This window comes from Hermetia illucens, chromosome 7 (genome assembly GCF_905115235.1).
Source record: "Hermetia illucens chromosome 7, iHerIll2.2.curated.20191125, whole genome shotgun sequence".
Lineage (NCBI taxonomy): Eukaryota > Metazoa > Arthropoda > Insecta > Diptera > Stratiomyidae > Hermetia > Hermetia illucens.
The window spans coordinates 8,264,527-8,281,461 of record NC_051855.1 but is presented as its reverse complement, the minus strand read 5'-3'; the positions used below and the strand labels follow the sequence as shown (position 1 = coordinate 8,281,461).

The window sequence follows — 16,935 nt, the reverse complement described above, 5'->3', positions numbered from 1 at the left end:
ACATCATCCTCATATAAAGTGGACTCAACTGAACAGCAAGAAACTTGTGGATATCTTTTTTTACATATTTTTTAACCCCTTTTTTTCAACTTCTGAACAGCAGAAAGCATGTAATTACTTTATTTTTACCTTTTCTTTACACTTTTTTTAGTTATTTGCATATCAGCATCAATTAGTCCAGGCGGGTGTGTATATGCTAACGGAGTTCCCGGTACTGCCCAAATCAAATAGATATACATATTTATGCACCAGCGGTATAAAATTCAATTTGCACGCAGAGTGGGTGCATATGGGCATTTGTTTAGGATGAACTATATTTTTAACTTGAATATGTACATATTTTACAGTTTGGAAATATATGAGGGACTATTTTGAATGTTTAACTATGTACGATTGGAAAAACGTGTAAAGAAAGTTTCTCACAGACACAAGCGTCGAACTTCCGGTATTCTGACGTTTCTTGTGTCTGTTGTTCACATGCGTTAATAATGTGAAGCATATGACTTGATTATCAATCTGACTGTCAATGCAGTACTTTCCGGATCAAATTATTTGTGTAAAAAGGTCTTTGAAAAATAGAGGACCATTGAATATTTAACTATCTACACTCGGAAAGGTCATTCACTCATGTTTCTCACATAGAGAAACACAAAACCTTTTATACCTTGAAGGGTCTAGCTTGCGATTTACCAGGCTTTTTATTTTTCAATTAATTTCAATGAGATACTTGATTTTGATCCTGATTTAAATGTGAATTGGATTCAAAATTTACACACTATCATATTCTATGCATAATACTGTCAGTTACTAACACAGTTCCTGTTGGAATATCCGACGGATTTGTGATACAATCAATTTAAATTTTCGGCTTTTATGTTAGAGGATTGTACCTACATAAGCTACTATTTGAACGCACACCATTTTTTTATTGTCTTTTCTATGTTAAAATATATGAACGTTCTTTTGTCTCACATTCACTTTCAATTATCCTACGACCCCGCCATTACAAATGTTCTTTTTCTACTGCATAAAGTTTTGCACATCTGACACCTTAATTAAGGGTTTCGTTCTGCGTACGGACTGGGAGATAATACTAAGCTTTCTTGCGGATTACAAAAAATTGAAAGTGTATCCTATTTTGAAATACAGCACTAAATCTGATACGTTTATTGAAATAAGATCCATTTGCCGAAAATTCCAATTGCTGATTGAGATGGTAAGCTCCCTGACAATCGTTGGATACTATGCAACACTCCAGCAAAACCTCACTCATTTAGTGAGATATTTGGTTCTTATAACCGGCTTATGAATATGCCAATTGATAAAACAACATTGTTACAATAATAAATTTATTGCTGTCGTTAACTGAATGTGAACCTTACAAAACCCCCTAAAAAAATCAAACCAAAACCCTTAAAAACGCTTTGCTGCCAACACTTTCTCTTCTACATTCTTGTGTTATAGATTAAAAGACAAATTGAAAGCTCCAATAAACAACGGATATAATATGAACCATAAAAATAGTTGCCGAAGGTCATTGGTGGACATTGATACTACGCTAGAAGGGACTTCCCTGATTGATGGAAATGATCAATTCACTTACAATTTGAATAGCAATAACTTGTGTGAAGCAGTTGGTCCATCTGAAGTCGCGATCCCGGCGGATCATTCAACAGATATTTTAGGCATATCATCGCCACAAGTCTCGTCTGCGTCACCCGGGGCTCATCACCACCATCCCTATCTTCATCGCGATCAACTTCTGGACCTACACCGATCGCCTTCAGTTTCACCGGGACTCGGATCATCATCAGTAAGTTGGAGTAAGACTCCCTCAAGTCCGCTTAGTTGCAATGTCACCGATAATCCTGGCAACGCTGCCACCGATGAACTGCTCATACCACCCACTCCTCCTGTTTTACGCAAAAATAATCCTAGATTGGGAGCGTATCTGGCACTAAATTTAGGATCCAATAGTTTTGATGAACGGCAACATATGGATAGTATCGACGATTCAGACGGAGCAGGCTCGGTAATTACTACTATGACACAATCAACCATAGTTGAAGATACTAGCGGCCCAAATGGCAGTTGTGCCAGCAGTAGGGCAGCCATGAGTACACCAAGTAGTACCAGTACCAGGTATCTGAAAGAACATCAATTGCAACGATCGCAAACCCAAAGACATGAGGATTGCTCCGCTGAAGCCATGATAGCAGCTATGTCTAACACGAATCCTTCAGACGGCAACAGATCACAATCGGTAGGATCACGAATATGCCGGATTGCAAGCGGTCTACGCTTGGCGCAATCCCAAGCTATGGCAGTCGCAGGATTCCTCCCTGAATCAATTGAAATGCAACCGCGAAGTAACGAAACGACAGCTCCCAACACAGCTAACACATCGACAAGCAGTACAAGCGATCTTGCAGCGGATTCAACTGACCAGGGTGATACCACCACCACAACCACCTCCACTACTCATCCAGAATACATGGCTTCAAGTATGACCTCGCTAGATGACGTGGTAATAGATTTAGGTGGTGGAGATCTTTCACTGCATCGGAATTTCCCGAAACGATCCGGAATAGAGCGGGTCAAGACTCACAGAGCCTCTTTTCCTGGTGGTTACATAACTAGAAAGGGTGAAAAACAAGTTCAAAACAACGAAGAACGGATGATTTTGAATGAAGAAAGGTCGCGAAGCAGGTTGCATTATCCGTGCGGCTATTTTCGACAAGGAACATTGAATGCAGTTTATACAGGAAGCGTAGGAGGTCAGCAAGATCCTATCAAATGTGTTCTGTGTATAGCTATCGTATCCCTATGCAGTTACTCGTGTAATTATATTAATGTAACTCTAGAAGACGCAACCCCAATCAAGTCTTTGCCAAAGTCTCACTTTATATATGTGCATATTTATAGTTGTTGTAAAAATATATGTTGTTCTAAGTGTCGTGAAATATGGCTATGTGTCGCACTTGTATACATACTTATCATAACTTCTTAATTTATTATATATATACATAGATGTGTATATGTATTTGGAGATGCAAAAAGCGGTCATCCTTGCCTGTGCTATAATCCGAACAGTCCTGTCCATTGATTCGTACTGTCATCCCTTTAAGACCAATATGTTTGTGTAGATTAGGACCGCCCCGTCACTTCTTGAAGTGTTTGCGACAATCGGGGATGTATCATTACGTTTTCGCATGGTCGCACACGCTTTGTGTTGAAACGCGTCATCGCTGTGATGCGGGCCTTTCGATGTTGCCTTCAGCCCATCCTTAGATTGGTCGCCCCTCGGTCCGATTGCGCGGAAAGAGGGTTCTTGGGCTTTTTTAACTATATATATGTATATGTCTATTCCCATCCAAAACTGTCGTTCAATTTTTAGATATTCAAAATTTAAAGGTAGTCTGACAGTCTGTGCGTTGCTTGTAAGTCTTTAAAAAGACTTGAGGACGTCCTTAGTTGCCAACATTGATATAAATGAAATTCATACAGGCGAAATTATATCTCAACGTGAAAATTCCTCATTGATTAGAAAGTTGAGAGGTTGCCCTTACTTTTTGATTTTTTTTAGTAAAACCACCCTAAAACATTACGGAACCTAAAAACTAGATCAAAATTCTATGTTTACAACAACAACTAATACTATGCCACAATAAATATGCCAGTTGGGTATAACAGGATTGATTTCTCGGTTTGAGTAGAGTCATATGAGGAGAAGTATTCCAAAAACTAGAAAAGTGGTGTGAGTTGACCGTGCGGGCCCGTCAACATCAAAGGGTAGCTCTAGTGACGTGTCTTATTGACACGCCCTGTGCTAGCCATGCTCGAGAAATGAGTGTGATTTTTTTTAACTCTTCACTCTCCGTCCCGTCACGTAGTTTTAATCTATCATGCCTTGAGCTCGCAGCGCACTGGATCGTTTTCTTTTTAAACATATTTCTATTATTATTTCCAATCTTCCTTATAATAATAATAATCGTTGGCGCAACAATCCATATTGGATCAGGGCCTTGAAGTGGGTTAGAGCACTTCATTCAAAACCGTAACGATACACTACAGGATTACAGTACCCTGGTAGGAGGCAATGTGGTCAGCATTGCGCTCGCCCGAGATTATTACCCCGATTTGACTCAGGTACTCATTTACAGCTGAGTCGACTGGTATCTGACGTCAAATCACGATACAAATCCTACTGCCACCAGTGAGATTTGAACCACGACCTTCCATACAACAGCCTTGCGCTCTAACTACTCCGCTATCCGGACACCGGACTTTTTTATAAAGAACAGAATTAATGCTTTAATCAAGTCTTAAGGGGGTTTTCCAATGTGACGTCAGATTTCGTTTTTGAAAATGGACAATGTAATCTTTTCAATCTCTTTATGTTATTATTGGCATCTTGAATGATGATACGAAATTGTCATTTAATGAACGTAAAAATTGTTTGTATTTGTTTTTTTGCGGCCAAAGGAAACTAAAAAAAGTAGGAGGATGGCTGGACGTACATCTCCATTTGTAGTATTGCTAAATCAAAAATTCAAACGTTTTCTTATTCTATGGTATGAAACCTTTTGTATATATCTTGTGTAACTATATTTGAATGTAGTTTAGCCCCCATTTCATTGCTCACTTTAGTGTGATACTGGCATTCAAAGTCTTAGTTGTAGTAAATTTGCGCAAAAGAGACAGCTTTGGATTATTATAACTTGGTTAGTAATAATGCAATTTCCACCAAACTTGTTAAATTTCATGATTCCAAATGATGTTAAAGGCGCCAATAAGTTTATAAAAAAATATGATAATATACTTTTATTAACTTTATTTAAACCGATATCTGTACGGCTATATTTCGATGCATAGACACCGCATGGTAACAATGGATCCCTGAAAAAAATGATTACTCTACAGAATATAGGACTGGGGGTTCAATCCCACTTTTGCTTTAAATGTCAGGAACGAGGCTTGAAGCTTTAGAAAGTACCATTCTAAACCTTTTATTTGTTACCCCACATGACTATGTGGCGCGGCAGGATCCGCAGCATTCGAAATTTGTTGCGGATGCGGACGGGTAGATGGCGCGGAACTCTCCACTAATTTTAGAACTCGCCACGGGAGTGGAGAATTAGCGGCGAGAAAGTGCCGTTGATTGGGACAGAAAGGACCGCATGGAAATAAGCCAGTCTCTTCTGTCGCAACTACCGGGAGACACACGCGGCTTCTCTCGCGGCCCATCGAATAAAACCTTTCACCGTTCACCATAATAAAGTTTCTAAATTGAATAATAACAATAATAATGTTATAAAGTAGCGTTAATTAATATTAGGAACATGAAATGTGGAAAATGAACATAACGGAATATATTGAAAACCCATTTTTACAAAAGTGACAGTAAGTAACGCTAAAGTGGTGACCCTGACGTGATCTGAACACGCAACCTTCTGATCTGGACGATCTGGATCTGGATCTGGATCTTTTCGACCTTGGACTTAGCCAAGGCTTACCACCAAATCCCAGTAGCTCCTGAAGACATTCCAAAGACGGCAATATGCACACCCTTTGGACTCTTCGAGTTCATCCGAATGACTTTCGGATTGTGCAATGCGGCGCAAACCTTTCAAAGGTTCATTCACTCAGTCCTGCGAAACCTCGATTTCTGTTTCGTATACTTGGATGATGTTTTGGTCGCTTCTTCCACTGAGTCTGAGCACTTAGCCCATCTCGAGTGCACTTTTCAACGTCTCCTTGAGGCCGGTTTAGTCCTAAACGTTGAGAAATGCAAATTCCTTCAAAAACAGGTGAGATTCCTCGTCCACTCCATTTCCCCTGAAGGAATACAGCCCGACCCAGACAAGGTGCAGGCAATTACAAGCTTCCCGCGTCCGAAGACAATGAGGGAGTTGAGGAGGTTCTTGGGCATGCTAAACTTCTACCGTCGTTTCCTGCCCAAGACCGCCCATCGCCAGTCCGTTTTGAAGGCGTACTTGTCTGGCCCCAAAACAAAAGACACACGAGAGATTGCGTGGTCTGAAGAGGCTGTCTGCGCGTTCGATAAATCCCGGCAGCAACTGGCTGATGCTACACTCTTGGCATTTCCTCTGCAAGATGCACCCCTAGCCGTTTTTGTTGATGCCTCTGACATCGCAGTAGGTGCTGCACTTCACCAAAAGGTGGATCAAGTTTGGCAGCCGTTGAGCTTCTTCTCGAAACAGTTGAATCCCGGTCAACGGAACTACAGTACATACGATCGCAAACTGCTCGCCGCGTACTTGAGCATCAAATATTTCCGTTTCTCCCTAGAAGGCAGGCCGTTCACAGTGTTCACGGACCATAAGCTTCTCACGTATGCTTTGAAACAAAAGCCCGACAAAGCGTCCCCTCGTCAGCTTCGACACCTGAGCTTCATAAGCCAGTTTACGTTAGACATCCAGCACGTGTCCGGCAAGGACAACGTGGTTGCTGATGCTTTGTCTCGTGTCTCCAAGGTTACCATCCCCGCTTCACTCGATTTCTCGGCTATTGCCAAGGCGCAGGAGGATGACGCAGCACTTCAGAGCCTCAAATCTAACCCCAAATGCAAGTTTCGGGAGTTATCCATCTTCGGCTCAAACCTCTCGCTCTGCTGCGAAGACTCGGAAAAGGGACCTCGGCCACATTTCGCAAGGAAGTGTTCCACGCAGTTCACGACTTGGCGCACCCCGGCATCAGGACAACAAACCGGTTAGTCACCGGAAAATACTTCTGGCCCTCCATGAACAAGGTTATCAATTCCTGGGCCAGAGAGTGCATCGCATGCCAAAAGTGTAAAGTCTCCAGCCATGTAAGGAAAGAAGTGGGCCCATTCCCCCGCACTACCAAGCGTTTCCACACGATACACCTCGACATAATAGGGCCTTTGCGAGACTCGCACGGTTATAGGTATTGTCTCACAATCATCGATAGGTTTACGCGGTGGCCTGAGGCAATACCTCTGAAAGACATTACGGCGCAATCTTGTGCCGAAGCCCTCTGCCGAGAGTGGATAACTCGCTTTGGCGTCCCTGCAGTGGTCATCACTGACCAGGGAATGAAATTTGAATCCACCCTTTTCTCGGAGTTAGGCAAACTCCTGGGTTTTAAACGCCAGCGGACTACCGTCCGCGAATAAGGAGATCCCTGTGAAGCGGTTAAATTGGCTTGGAATGTCCGCCGTGAATACTGTGTATAACAGCGGGGAAAGCGGCGATCCTTGGAGTACTCCTGCCTCTATTCTTTTTTCCGTTGATTGGTGCCCCTCCAGTGCCACCCTAAAACTACGATCTGCAATAAAGGATTGGATTAGTCTTATCATTGAATCAGATATTTTAAATTTTTTTAGTTTGGCTACGAGCCCTGCGTGCCAGACTTTATCGAAAGCTTTCGATATATCGAACACTATTAGTCCGGTCGATTTCCGCTTGTTCAAACCACTGCGAATGTGCTGGACTACTCTGGCCAGTTGAAGCTCGCATGAATGATCTCATTGGAATCCGTATTGTTCCTCTGGGATGATGTTGAGCTCGTTGAGTTGATCCTGCAGTCTGCTCCGTATTACCCTTTCTGCAATTTTTCCAATTGTTGGAAGTAGGCTGATGGGTCTCCAGTTCTGTGGGAAGGTTGGGTTCTTTCCCGGCTTCGGCAGAAGGATGATGATGGACTTTTTCCATGCTTTTGGATATGTTCTGAGACGGAGTACTGCATTTATTACTGTGGTGATTGATTCGGCGATGTTATTCGGTGCGTTGTTGATGCACTCGTTTGTAAGCATATCCCATCCTGGGGCTTTTTTGCTGCTTAGTCCATGGATGATGGTTTGGACTTCCACCTGATCTGTTTGCAGTTCCCAGTCTTCTCTTTGTGTTGAGTCATCTTGTGTCTCTGTTTCTGACTCGTACTCTTCTTCAGATTCATCGTCCGATGCGGTGTTCTCCCTGAACTGGAGTTCGAGTGAGTCCGCGAACGCTCCGGCCTTTCCCTCTTTATAGAATTCAAGGCCATTGGGACCATGAATTGTAGGCATTTGCCTTCTCGAGCCTCTTTTAAAATATTCGCTGAGCCGCCAGAAGTTGTTGCTTCCCGGCTCCAAGTTTTGGAGGAAGTATTCCCACTGTTCGTTCCTGAATCGGTCAATGTCATCTCTGATGACGTTAGTGAGCCGATTCGCTTCTCTTTTCAGATTGGGATCTCCTGTCATTCTTCCTCTTTTTCTGATGCGATTTCTCTCCTTTATTCTTTCTTTAATATTTCTTGGGAGCCGGAAGTATTGTTGGTCGTTTACTTCTGTCTCCGTTGAGCTCTCCTGCTTGGCTGAAGTTAGTTGGGCGGTTAGGTTTTGAATCTCTGTCTCTACCTGCTCCGATGTTTCTAGTTTTGAGGTTGTGGTGTATTGTCTTAGAATGTGGCGGTAGGTGTCCCAGTTGGTGCTTTTTATCATTTTCGGCGGATTTTCAATATATATGCTGTATATTGAAAATAGCACCGGTTTGTGGTCCGACGAGAGGTCGTCCAACACGTTGATTGTGATGTGGTTGTTGTAATTCTTTGTAAGAGCCACATCGATTATGGTGCCGGTCGTGCTGCGTCCATAATGTGTTGGTTCCTCTGGTGCGTGAAAAGTTGCTCCGTTTCCGTTTAGGAAAGTGAGCAGTTCTCTCCCCGCTTTGGTGTTTCGTGTTGCTCCCGAGTCTCGATGACGCGCGTTCAGATCCCCGGCGAGAAAAGTCGGTTTGTCCTCGTTGAGTAGCAGTTGAAGGTTCTCTGAAAAAGTATCTGCTGATGGTGGACGGTAGGCTGATATAATTTTTACATCAGCTGGTCCTGTCCTTGCCTCGATGACTGTAGCTTCCATTCCAGTGATGAGTGGTGTTTCCAGGCGGTGATGCTCGATGCTTCTCTTAATGAGGACTGCGGTTCCTCCTCCACGGCCAGTAAGTCGGTCGTTTTTATATATTTCGTAGTTGGGTACTTTAAGTGGATCTGTTGATTTGAGGAACGTTTCCTGGAGGAATAGTATATCTGCTTCTGCCTCGCAAAGGAATTCTTTCAATTCTCCCATTTTTCCTTTTACGGAATTTGCGTTCCATGAGATAATGTTAAGCTTAATGTTTACCATGGTGGTTCTTAGTTGGGTTGCCTAGAGGGTTCTGAGAGCTAAACAGGATTTGAATCATTTTAGTCATCATTGACTCCATCATGTTTTGGATCTGTGCTTGGCTGAGGAAGAGGGAGTTTTCGATGCTGTTGGAGTTTTTCCTGTCGGTTTGTTGATTGGTTGTGTTACCTGTGATACCTGTGGAGAAGAGTTAGATTTCGCCATCTGGGCGAAGGTTTTCTTAATATTTTTAGGATTTTTTGGACATCCGCCGTAGCTGGCTAGATGATCCCCTTTGCAGTTGGTGCAGGTTGCCTTCTGCTCCTGCTTCCTCTCGCATTTTGAAAAGTGATGCAATCCCTCGCATTTAACGCAACGTGCGTCGGCGAAACAGTTGTTCGCAGAGTGTCCAAACTGCTGACAGTTATGGCACTGCGATTGGGAAGTCCTCGGTTTTTGGGACTCGATTTTCACGATCAGGTGGCAGATCGATTTGACATTGTATATGCCGGTTTCGTTTTTTGGCATTAACACTTTTAATAGTCTGGAGGGCCCGTTCTTCATTTTTATGAAGAAACACTCTATAAGATGGAAGCCCTGATCCTTAAGGTCTTCCTTCACATCTTCGGGCGCTATTCCCTCGAGCCCCCGGATTATAATGTTGATGTTCTTCTCTTCTGGGAGAAGACATGTGTGGAATTGAATTCCACTTTCTCTAAAAAATTTGGTGATCTTCCGGTGGTCGCTCGGCTGCTCTGGAGTTATTCTCACTCCCAGGTGTATCCTCCTCGCGTGAAGGATATTAATTTTCCTTTTTCGCAACTCTTTCTCAATGGCTGGCCATTTTGATGGCTGCCTTAAAATCACGGGTACCGTGCCCTTTTCGGCTTCTTTAGCCTTAGGACTTTCTTATCCTGAAGGCTTTGGCTTTTCCGGTGACTTCACTACGGTTTTTTTTTTAAAAAAGTGGACGGAAGAGTTGGCACTGGTTCCGGTGGCGGCAGAGGTGGAAAGTCCACATCTTCCTCCTCCTCGGTGGTGGTGTTGTCCGTGTTGTCGGTGGACATCTCCTCTTCCGATGAGGAGTTACTTTCAGAGTCCGACACTAGTGAACTCTCGATACGCAAACGCTTGCCGTTTTCTTTCTTCTCCCTGTTTTGCAGGTCTATTGACTCCTACAAGCTCTTAATGAGGGCTGTCAGACCCTCGTTCTGCTTCCGCTGCTCCTCTATCTCAATTTTCGCAGCGGCTAGCTGTTTATTAATTTCATCCAGACTGCGTTGCAGACTGGCGATTAGCTTTTCTTGAGATTGGTCCGATAGTAATCGGACCTCTGGGGCTTTCTGGGCCCTCGTCTCCATAACGATTTCTGCTGAAAAAATTCTTCAAAAAACAAAAACTATTTTCTACCCACAAAAACTTAACACTATCCACGCTTATCACTAAAGGGTACCTAAAAGATAACCACTCCTGTAAAAAGAAAATAAATTTGTAATTAGAAATTCTCAAAAACTTTTACCACTCTGCTGCTGTCCAAAGACGCCTGCTGCGTTCGGCTGAACTCTCAAGAATGACTTTGTGGGCGGATTTGCGGCCCTTTTATAACCCGCGGAACATTCCAGAAAGGCATATATTATAAACACTTTACTAGAAAACTACTTTGCGACATGATCTTTCTACCGGCATTAGAGTCATCTGTTAACAATTATCGTAACTAAATATTCGCCCTACTGTTATACAATTTTGGTGTCTTGGCTAATTTTCATAACTACGATTCACATTGACGTCACACATAATTTTCCAAAGTGATTCTCGTAACACTGCCCACCGTCTAAACTTGTTCGTCCCGAACAAGAATCAATGCTATTTGCCTGGTGAATCGTGCCCATTTCTACAGGTAATCCAACTCCATCTTCGTCCGGCGTTTATCCACTTCGCCTAATTTACTTAACAGCGTCATTAAATTCCTGCGAAGCCCTTCCAACTTCGATTGCGACTTTCGTTTATCTTCCTTCTTGGGCTCTAAACTCTGGAACAATACTAGTTGGTCTCCCAAGGAGCGGGGCCATATCAGCATCTCCCTTCAACTTCGTATCTACGACGTTTTTGCGAACTCATGTTGATCACATAATCTCAATCTGATCCAAAACATGTAGCCCCATAAAACTGCCGTTCGTTCTTCGCTAAAGTTCCGGTGACATCCAAATGCTCACTGGTTACTACTTCATGATACTTCACAGTGATATCCCGTGCCGTTGCTCGTAACACAACCATCAACATTTTCACAACTCTACGACCTTCATTTTCCGAATCGTTAGACACGTATCTTCCCGTTTGCAGAAGATTCTGTCGTCGTGCCGCATAAATTTTACCGATGCAAATTTTGATCGTGAAATCATGCCAGCTTTCACTTTGATTCTACTCCTCCAGATTATTTGTTTCTTTTACTTTTATCACTTTTCCAGAGCCTTGCCATACTTGCTCGAAAGTCAGCTCTTTCTCTGCCGTAGCACTCAAACGATAATAGCTCCACGATACTCACTCGTGTATCCTCCTTACCTTTCAATTTTCCTCTATTTATCACTTCGCTTCCTTCACAGTAGTTATCCCAAAACTTTTGCCTTTTCCGTGTCCATGTATCCATCCCTTCTGATTCCTTCCACTTCTTGCGACGCTTCTTATAATTCCGTGTTACGTACCTTCCTCTACTACAATCATGGCACTCGCTTCTAAAAATGCGCATAAGTGTTACGCTCATCAATTTTACAGCTCAGTTAACCATTGTCTTCAAGTAACTAAGTGAGTTGAAACTGTTGCTAGATTCCTTGCCGTCTAGCATATATTTGTTGCTACCTTTATCCTGAATAGTCTCAAGTTCTTCTTGTCAATCGCTTCTCGCCATTTAACAGTTTCTGTTTGCCGACGTATCGCTTTTCAATTAGGCATCTCCTTCGGCCTTGTAGTGCCCTAACAGGTATGCTCACCGTGCTTACCAATTTCTTCCTCCTTTGTACCTTCTTTCATGGCCTCCCTTTGCCATTTTACACCTTCACTTATAACCTCTCCATGGTCTACTGCTTCTCGGTAGTTTCGCTCCTCCTCTTCAGTCACCTCTTGACTGATCACTTCTTATGATTCTCGAATATCCCAACTGGACTGCAACTTGTCAACTTCCTCCTGCCGGTTTTTAACTTCTTGCACCACCTCTTCCATCGGCTTTGGAATCTCATTGGCGTTCTCATGCTGTATCACTTCCTTCTGTATACTCACTTCCTGATTACTTACTTGCGGAAGCATTAGCGTCACGTTCTGGCATACTACAGGTCCCTCTTTTCTTTCCTGAGGTTCTTCAGACGAATCTCCCAATTGCTCTGCTATCTGTTCTACTACTTCTGGAGTAACTTCATACTGCGAGTGTTCGTTCTCTCGGCACGCTACTTCCTGAGTGCTTTCCTTTTGTCCTTCGTTCACCTCATTTTCATTAAATATTTCGTCCAATCATTGCTTTTTATTTCCTCCCTCATGCAATTCGGACGAACTGGATCTTTTTCAAGCCTTCCGGCAATCTCGAGCTATATGTCCTACCTTACCACAATTAAAACATTTCCCTTTAAAACCTCGAGGCGCTGGTAATCCCAAAGCTTTCACTACATGGCGAAATTTTATTTCGAATTCATCATCCTTGCACCTTAGATTCCGCACCTTGTAGGCTGGTCGACATACTGCAAAGGCAGCTTCCGACGCTAATGCATTCTCCATGAAAGTTTGTTTTGGCGAAATGATAGCCATTCGCTTCGTTTCAGGATCGCGAATGCCGTTTAAAAATGTTTCAATTTTGCATCGCTCGATGTAGTCTGCCGAGCGGTCTGCATAAGCCATATGCGCCAATCTTTCGACTTCTGCTGCAAAGTCTTCCAGTGCTTCACCAACTCTTTGGGACCTATTCTTCAACACCATTCGGAAGACTTGTTTCCTATGTCCGCTTCCGTATTTTCGTTGAAGCGCTGCCATGACCGCTGTATAGCTATGACACTCGTCCTCTGGAACCGTCTGTCATACTTCCGCTGCGGCACCTTTGAGTGGAACTACTAACGCAGCAACTGAATCGGCGTCACTCCAGTGATTTTGACTGGCCGCAGTTTCAAACTGCAGTTTGAAAACAGAGAACGGCGTGGTTCCGTCATATGTTAGGGCTTTGAACTTAAGTAAGATTGCTCTACCTTTTGAAGTCTTTGCTCCAGTTTTTCTATTCGCCCTGATTCGCATTCCACACTTACTTCCAAATTTTGAAATCTAGTGTTCAATTCCTCAACTTTCGAATCGAACTTTTCCGTCACTTCTTTGAATTTAATGTCTATACCGTTGAACTCTTCCATAAATTTTGCCTGCCTTTCGTCTTGTCCTGCTTCCTTCTCGTCTTGTCGTGCTTCCAACTCCTCTTGCCGTCTTGTCAGTTCTTCCATAAATTTACTTTGTTTTTCATCTTGTCGTCTTCCAAATTCTTCTAGCTGCTTTCTAGATTCATCTTGTTGCTTTCTAGACTCTTCCTGTTGCCTTGTCATCTCTTCCATAAATTTCGCCAGCCTTTCGTCCTGTCGCGCTACCTTCTCCTCTTGTCGCGCTACCTTCTCCTCTTGCCATCTATACATAATTTGCATTAGAGCTAGTATGTCGTTGTTGCTCATCGCGGTCGTTCCAGCTGCTTCCTCGCGACCCTCAATAGGCGGAGTAGGCTCACACTGGAATTCACGCTCTTCGACATTAATACATTAAAACCCGTTAAGTAAGTACCGTTATCTGATAATATTTCAAGAGAAAATGCATAGAGACGAATACTTTTTTTGGGGTATAATACTGGCGTCTACCTTATGTTCTTTTTCTTAATAACAATGGAGTGAAGTGCGTATTTTTCACTTTATTTCTAAAAGAATAGATAACAGAGGAAAATTGAGGACATGAACTGAACATTTTCTTTCTTATTTAGTTACGAAAATCGTAAGTTAATCACGGCAAAAGTAAGCAGACGAATATTTTTTGACACACTGTGCGTCATTATCGGCTTTACCTTTTAATTTCTTGAGGTATTTGCCTCCAGAACAGACCTACCCCAGCGGCATTGAACACTTACTGAAGTGAATATCTTCTTTTGTCAATACTAATTTTAAGTTGTACTAGATGGGTTTAAGCTCCTTCCAAGGCGTTCCGAGCAAAGTTCACTCTGCCTCTACTATTCTTTGCCACTCATCGGCCATCTTGAGATAGTGAATTCCATTGTACGACATAGCTAACAATGAAGTTGTTGGTTTTTGCCGGTGTGAGATCTATCCATTTATTCATCCATCCTATCCACTTCTCCCAATTTTTTTACGAATCCATGATTAACCGGCGCTGATTGACCGAGCAATTTGACACTGTGCTAATATCATGGAAGTTTTTAATCTAGTCCAATAAAGTTTTTGAGTTCAAATCGTGTAGCGCACAAATTTTGAATTTCTTAATGAATCCTCAACGAAGAAAAACTTTCCAATGAGGAACCTTTCATTAAAGTATTATAGATCAGGAATTATCAAAGATAATCGACCACATCTGGTTAAAGTAAAAATATCACTTGCTCTTAATTAATATAAAAAAAAGTATTTAATAATAAAATAAATAGTTAATTACAGTGATTGTAAAACTTCAAAAGATCTAGAAACCTAGCCATCTTGAAGCTCTATTATAGAAAGTATATTTAGAAAATTATACAAGGTTATCCAGCCCGGGATTGGGAAAGTAGAAATCTAAAGGCGACCATCCACTATCCGACAGGCCTGTCAATTACGACTGGACAGTCACGGTAACGTTAGGCCGGACTGCACCACATGGATCGGTACTTGGCCCTCTGTTGTGGAATATCATGTATAATGGGGTGCTTGCTCTTCCCCTCTCAGAGGGGACTACGATTGTCAGCTTTGCTGATGACGTAGCTGTGGTTGTTGCAGCAAAACACCCAGAAGATGTGGAGGTTTACGCAACAGAAGCAGTGAGAGCGGTAAAGTCCTGGCTAGAAAAGGCCGGGCTGACCTTGGTGGACGCGAAAACGGAAGCGGTCTTAATAACGAAACGCAGGAAAAATAACACTGTAAAAGTGGAGGTCGGTGGACATACGGTCGTATCAAAGCCGGCTATCAAATACCTGGGGGTAATAATTGATACCAAATTGAGTTTTAGGGAACACCTAGAGTATGCATGCCAAAAGGCAGCCGGTGACACCACGGCACTTGCAAAAATGTTGCCAAATAGTGGTGGGCCGAAACATTGCCGGAGGTTGGTGCTAGCCGGAGTGGTGCGCTCCATCCAGCTCTACTCGTCGCCTGTGTACGCGATTGACCTTGAAGAGGATTTCCGATGCTATGTCTGGCTTCCAGAAGAGGAGCATAATGGTGCTGAGGTCCTGGAACAACTTGAAGTCCAGAATAACCTCAACACCTCCACCTAGATGCTACTAGGCAGCAAAGCAGGAGACAGAGCTGATAGGCCGGGAACTTTCCTCACTATTGACGTTGCTGAAATGGATATTATCAGGGTTCGGAAACAAATGGAATACCGGCTCCACTACGGGCTTGGGACCGGGCTTCTAAAACCATCGAAGGTAAGTTCAATCCATGGCATCTTCATCTGAACAGTAGATGAGGTGTCATATCTTTCAGATAAATTTGAAACATTGTAAAGCAGCGGCTGCACTAATCAGTCGTCGAATGTGATAGCGACACCACAACGATCAAATTGACCATAAAAAACCAACAGGGACATAAGCAGATTCTATGGTGCTTTGCTTATTTGCTTTATGACGTAGACGAAGTTTCCAGTGGAACATTCATCAGAGCTAACCAATATGTCAAAAGTAAAGGCATGGAAAGGCTGGCAAAGTTCCAACATCAACCCCGAGAGAATTGAGACTACTGAAGTATCTGGTACGAACCGAATAGCAGATCCTCAATCTGGCCAATGAACCCACTTTCTTTCGACGTGGTTTGGCAAGAGGTCATCGACACCACGGTGGCATCACCTGACATTGTGGCTCTTGTCAGAGTAGAGAGTATCAAACGATATCACGCCCTCCCATCACAGGATTTCGGAACCCACATAAGACACATTGAGCGACGTACAGAAAAACCGAACTGAGCGTCCGACTTGTGATCCCTGGGAGACGTATCAATTTCATTGCTGGAATTTATAAAACAACCCAGATGATTACAACCAGCACGAGAGAAGCTTTCGAAGAGACATCTCCCCTCATTATGCCAAAGAAGCGTAAAACACCATGGTGGAACTCCTATTTGGTGAAACAGAGAACACCGACCGGGCTCTAAAGTCTGATTTAGCCGCTTGCTGGATTCGATACAAAGAGAGGCTCAAAAACTATCTTGAAACAACCTCAAAGTTAAAGCGGATCCTTGTCAAAGAACGTAGCAATCAGTTAGATGATCCACATTTACAGAGCAGGAGGTACACAGAAGCCGACGAGGAAACGGCGACCCATTTGGTTGAGGGTAGTATCCAAAAGCTCCAGACCCATACAACCCTCAACCGGAAGATTGGACTCTGCCTGGACTGGCATGTAAGGTAGTTTCATTGAAACGAGTGAAATTGGCATTTAACTTCTTCCAGTCTACAGTTCAAGTCTGGCCGTGAAAGGCCTTGGTATACGAATTTGAGATATTTTTGTATTTGAGCATTTATAAAAAATATTTCCCAACGATAAAAATGCGCATGCAATTCTCGCTCACCGCCTAGACGACCTGCGCGGCAACCAGACACACCCGAATATACTT

The 16,935-nt window shown here is 43.0% G+C and overlaps 1 protein-coding gene across 9 annotated transcripts in view; it reads left to right on the top strand.

Moving 5' to 3' along the window:
* LOC119660711 (muscle calcium channel subunit alpha-1) overlaps positions 1-16,935 on the top strand; it is a 458,885-nt gene that overhangs the window by 405,068 nt on the left and 36,882 nt on the right. For 7 of the 9 annotated variants that reach the window (XM_038069351.1, XM_038069354.1, XM_038069349.1 and 4 more), the window contains one exon: positions 1,465-2,777. The exons of the other annotated variants lie outside the window; for them this stretch is intronic. In XM_038069351.1, the coding sequence (XP_037925279.1) occupies positions 1,465-2,777 (1,313 nt within the window). The remainder of the gene's footprint in view (positions 1-1,464; positions 2,778-16,935) is intronic. 9 annotated transcript variants of the gene reach the window in all.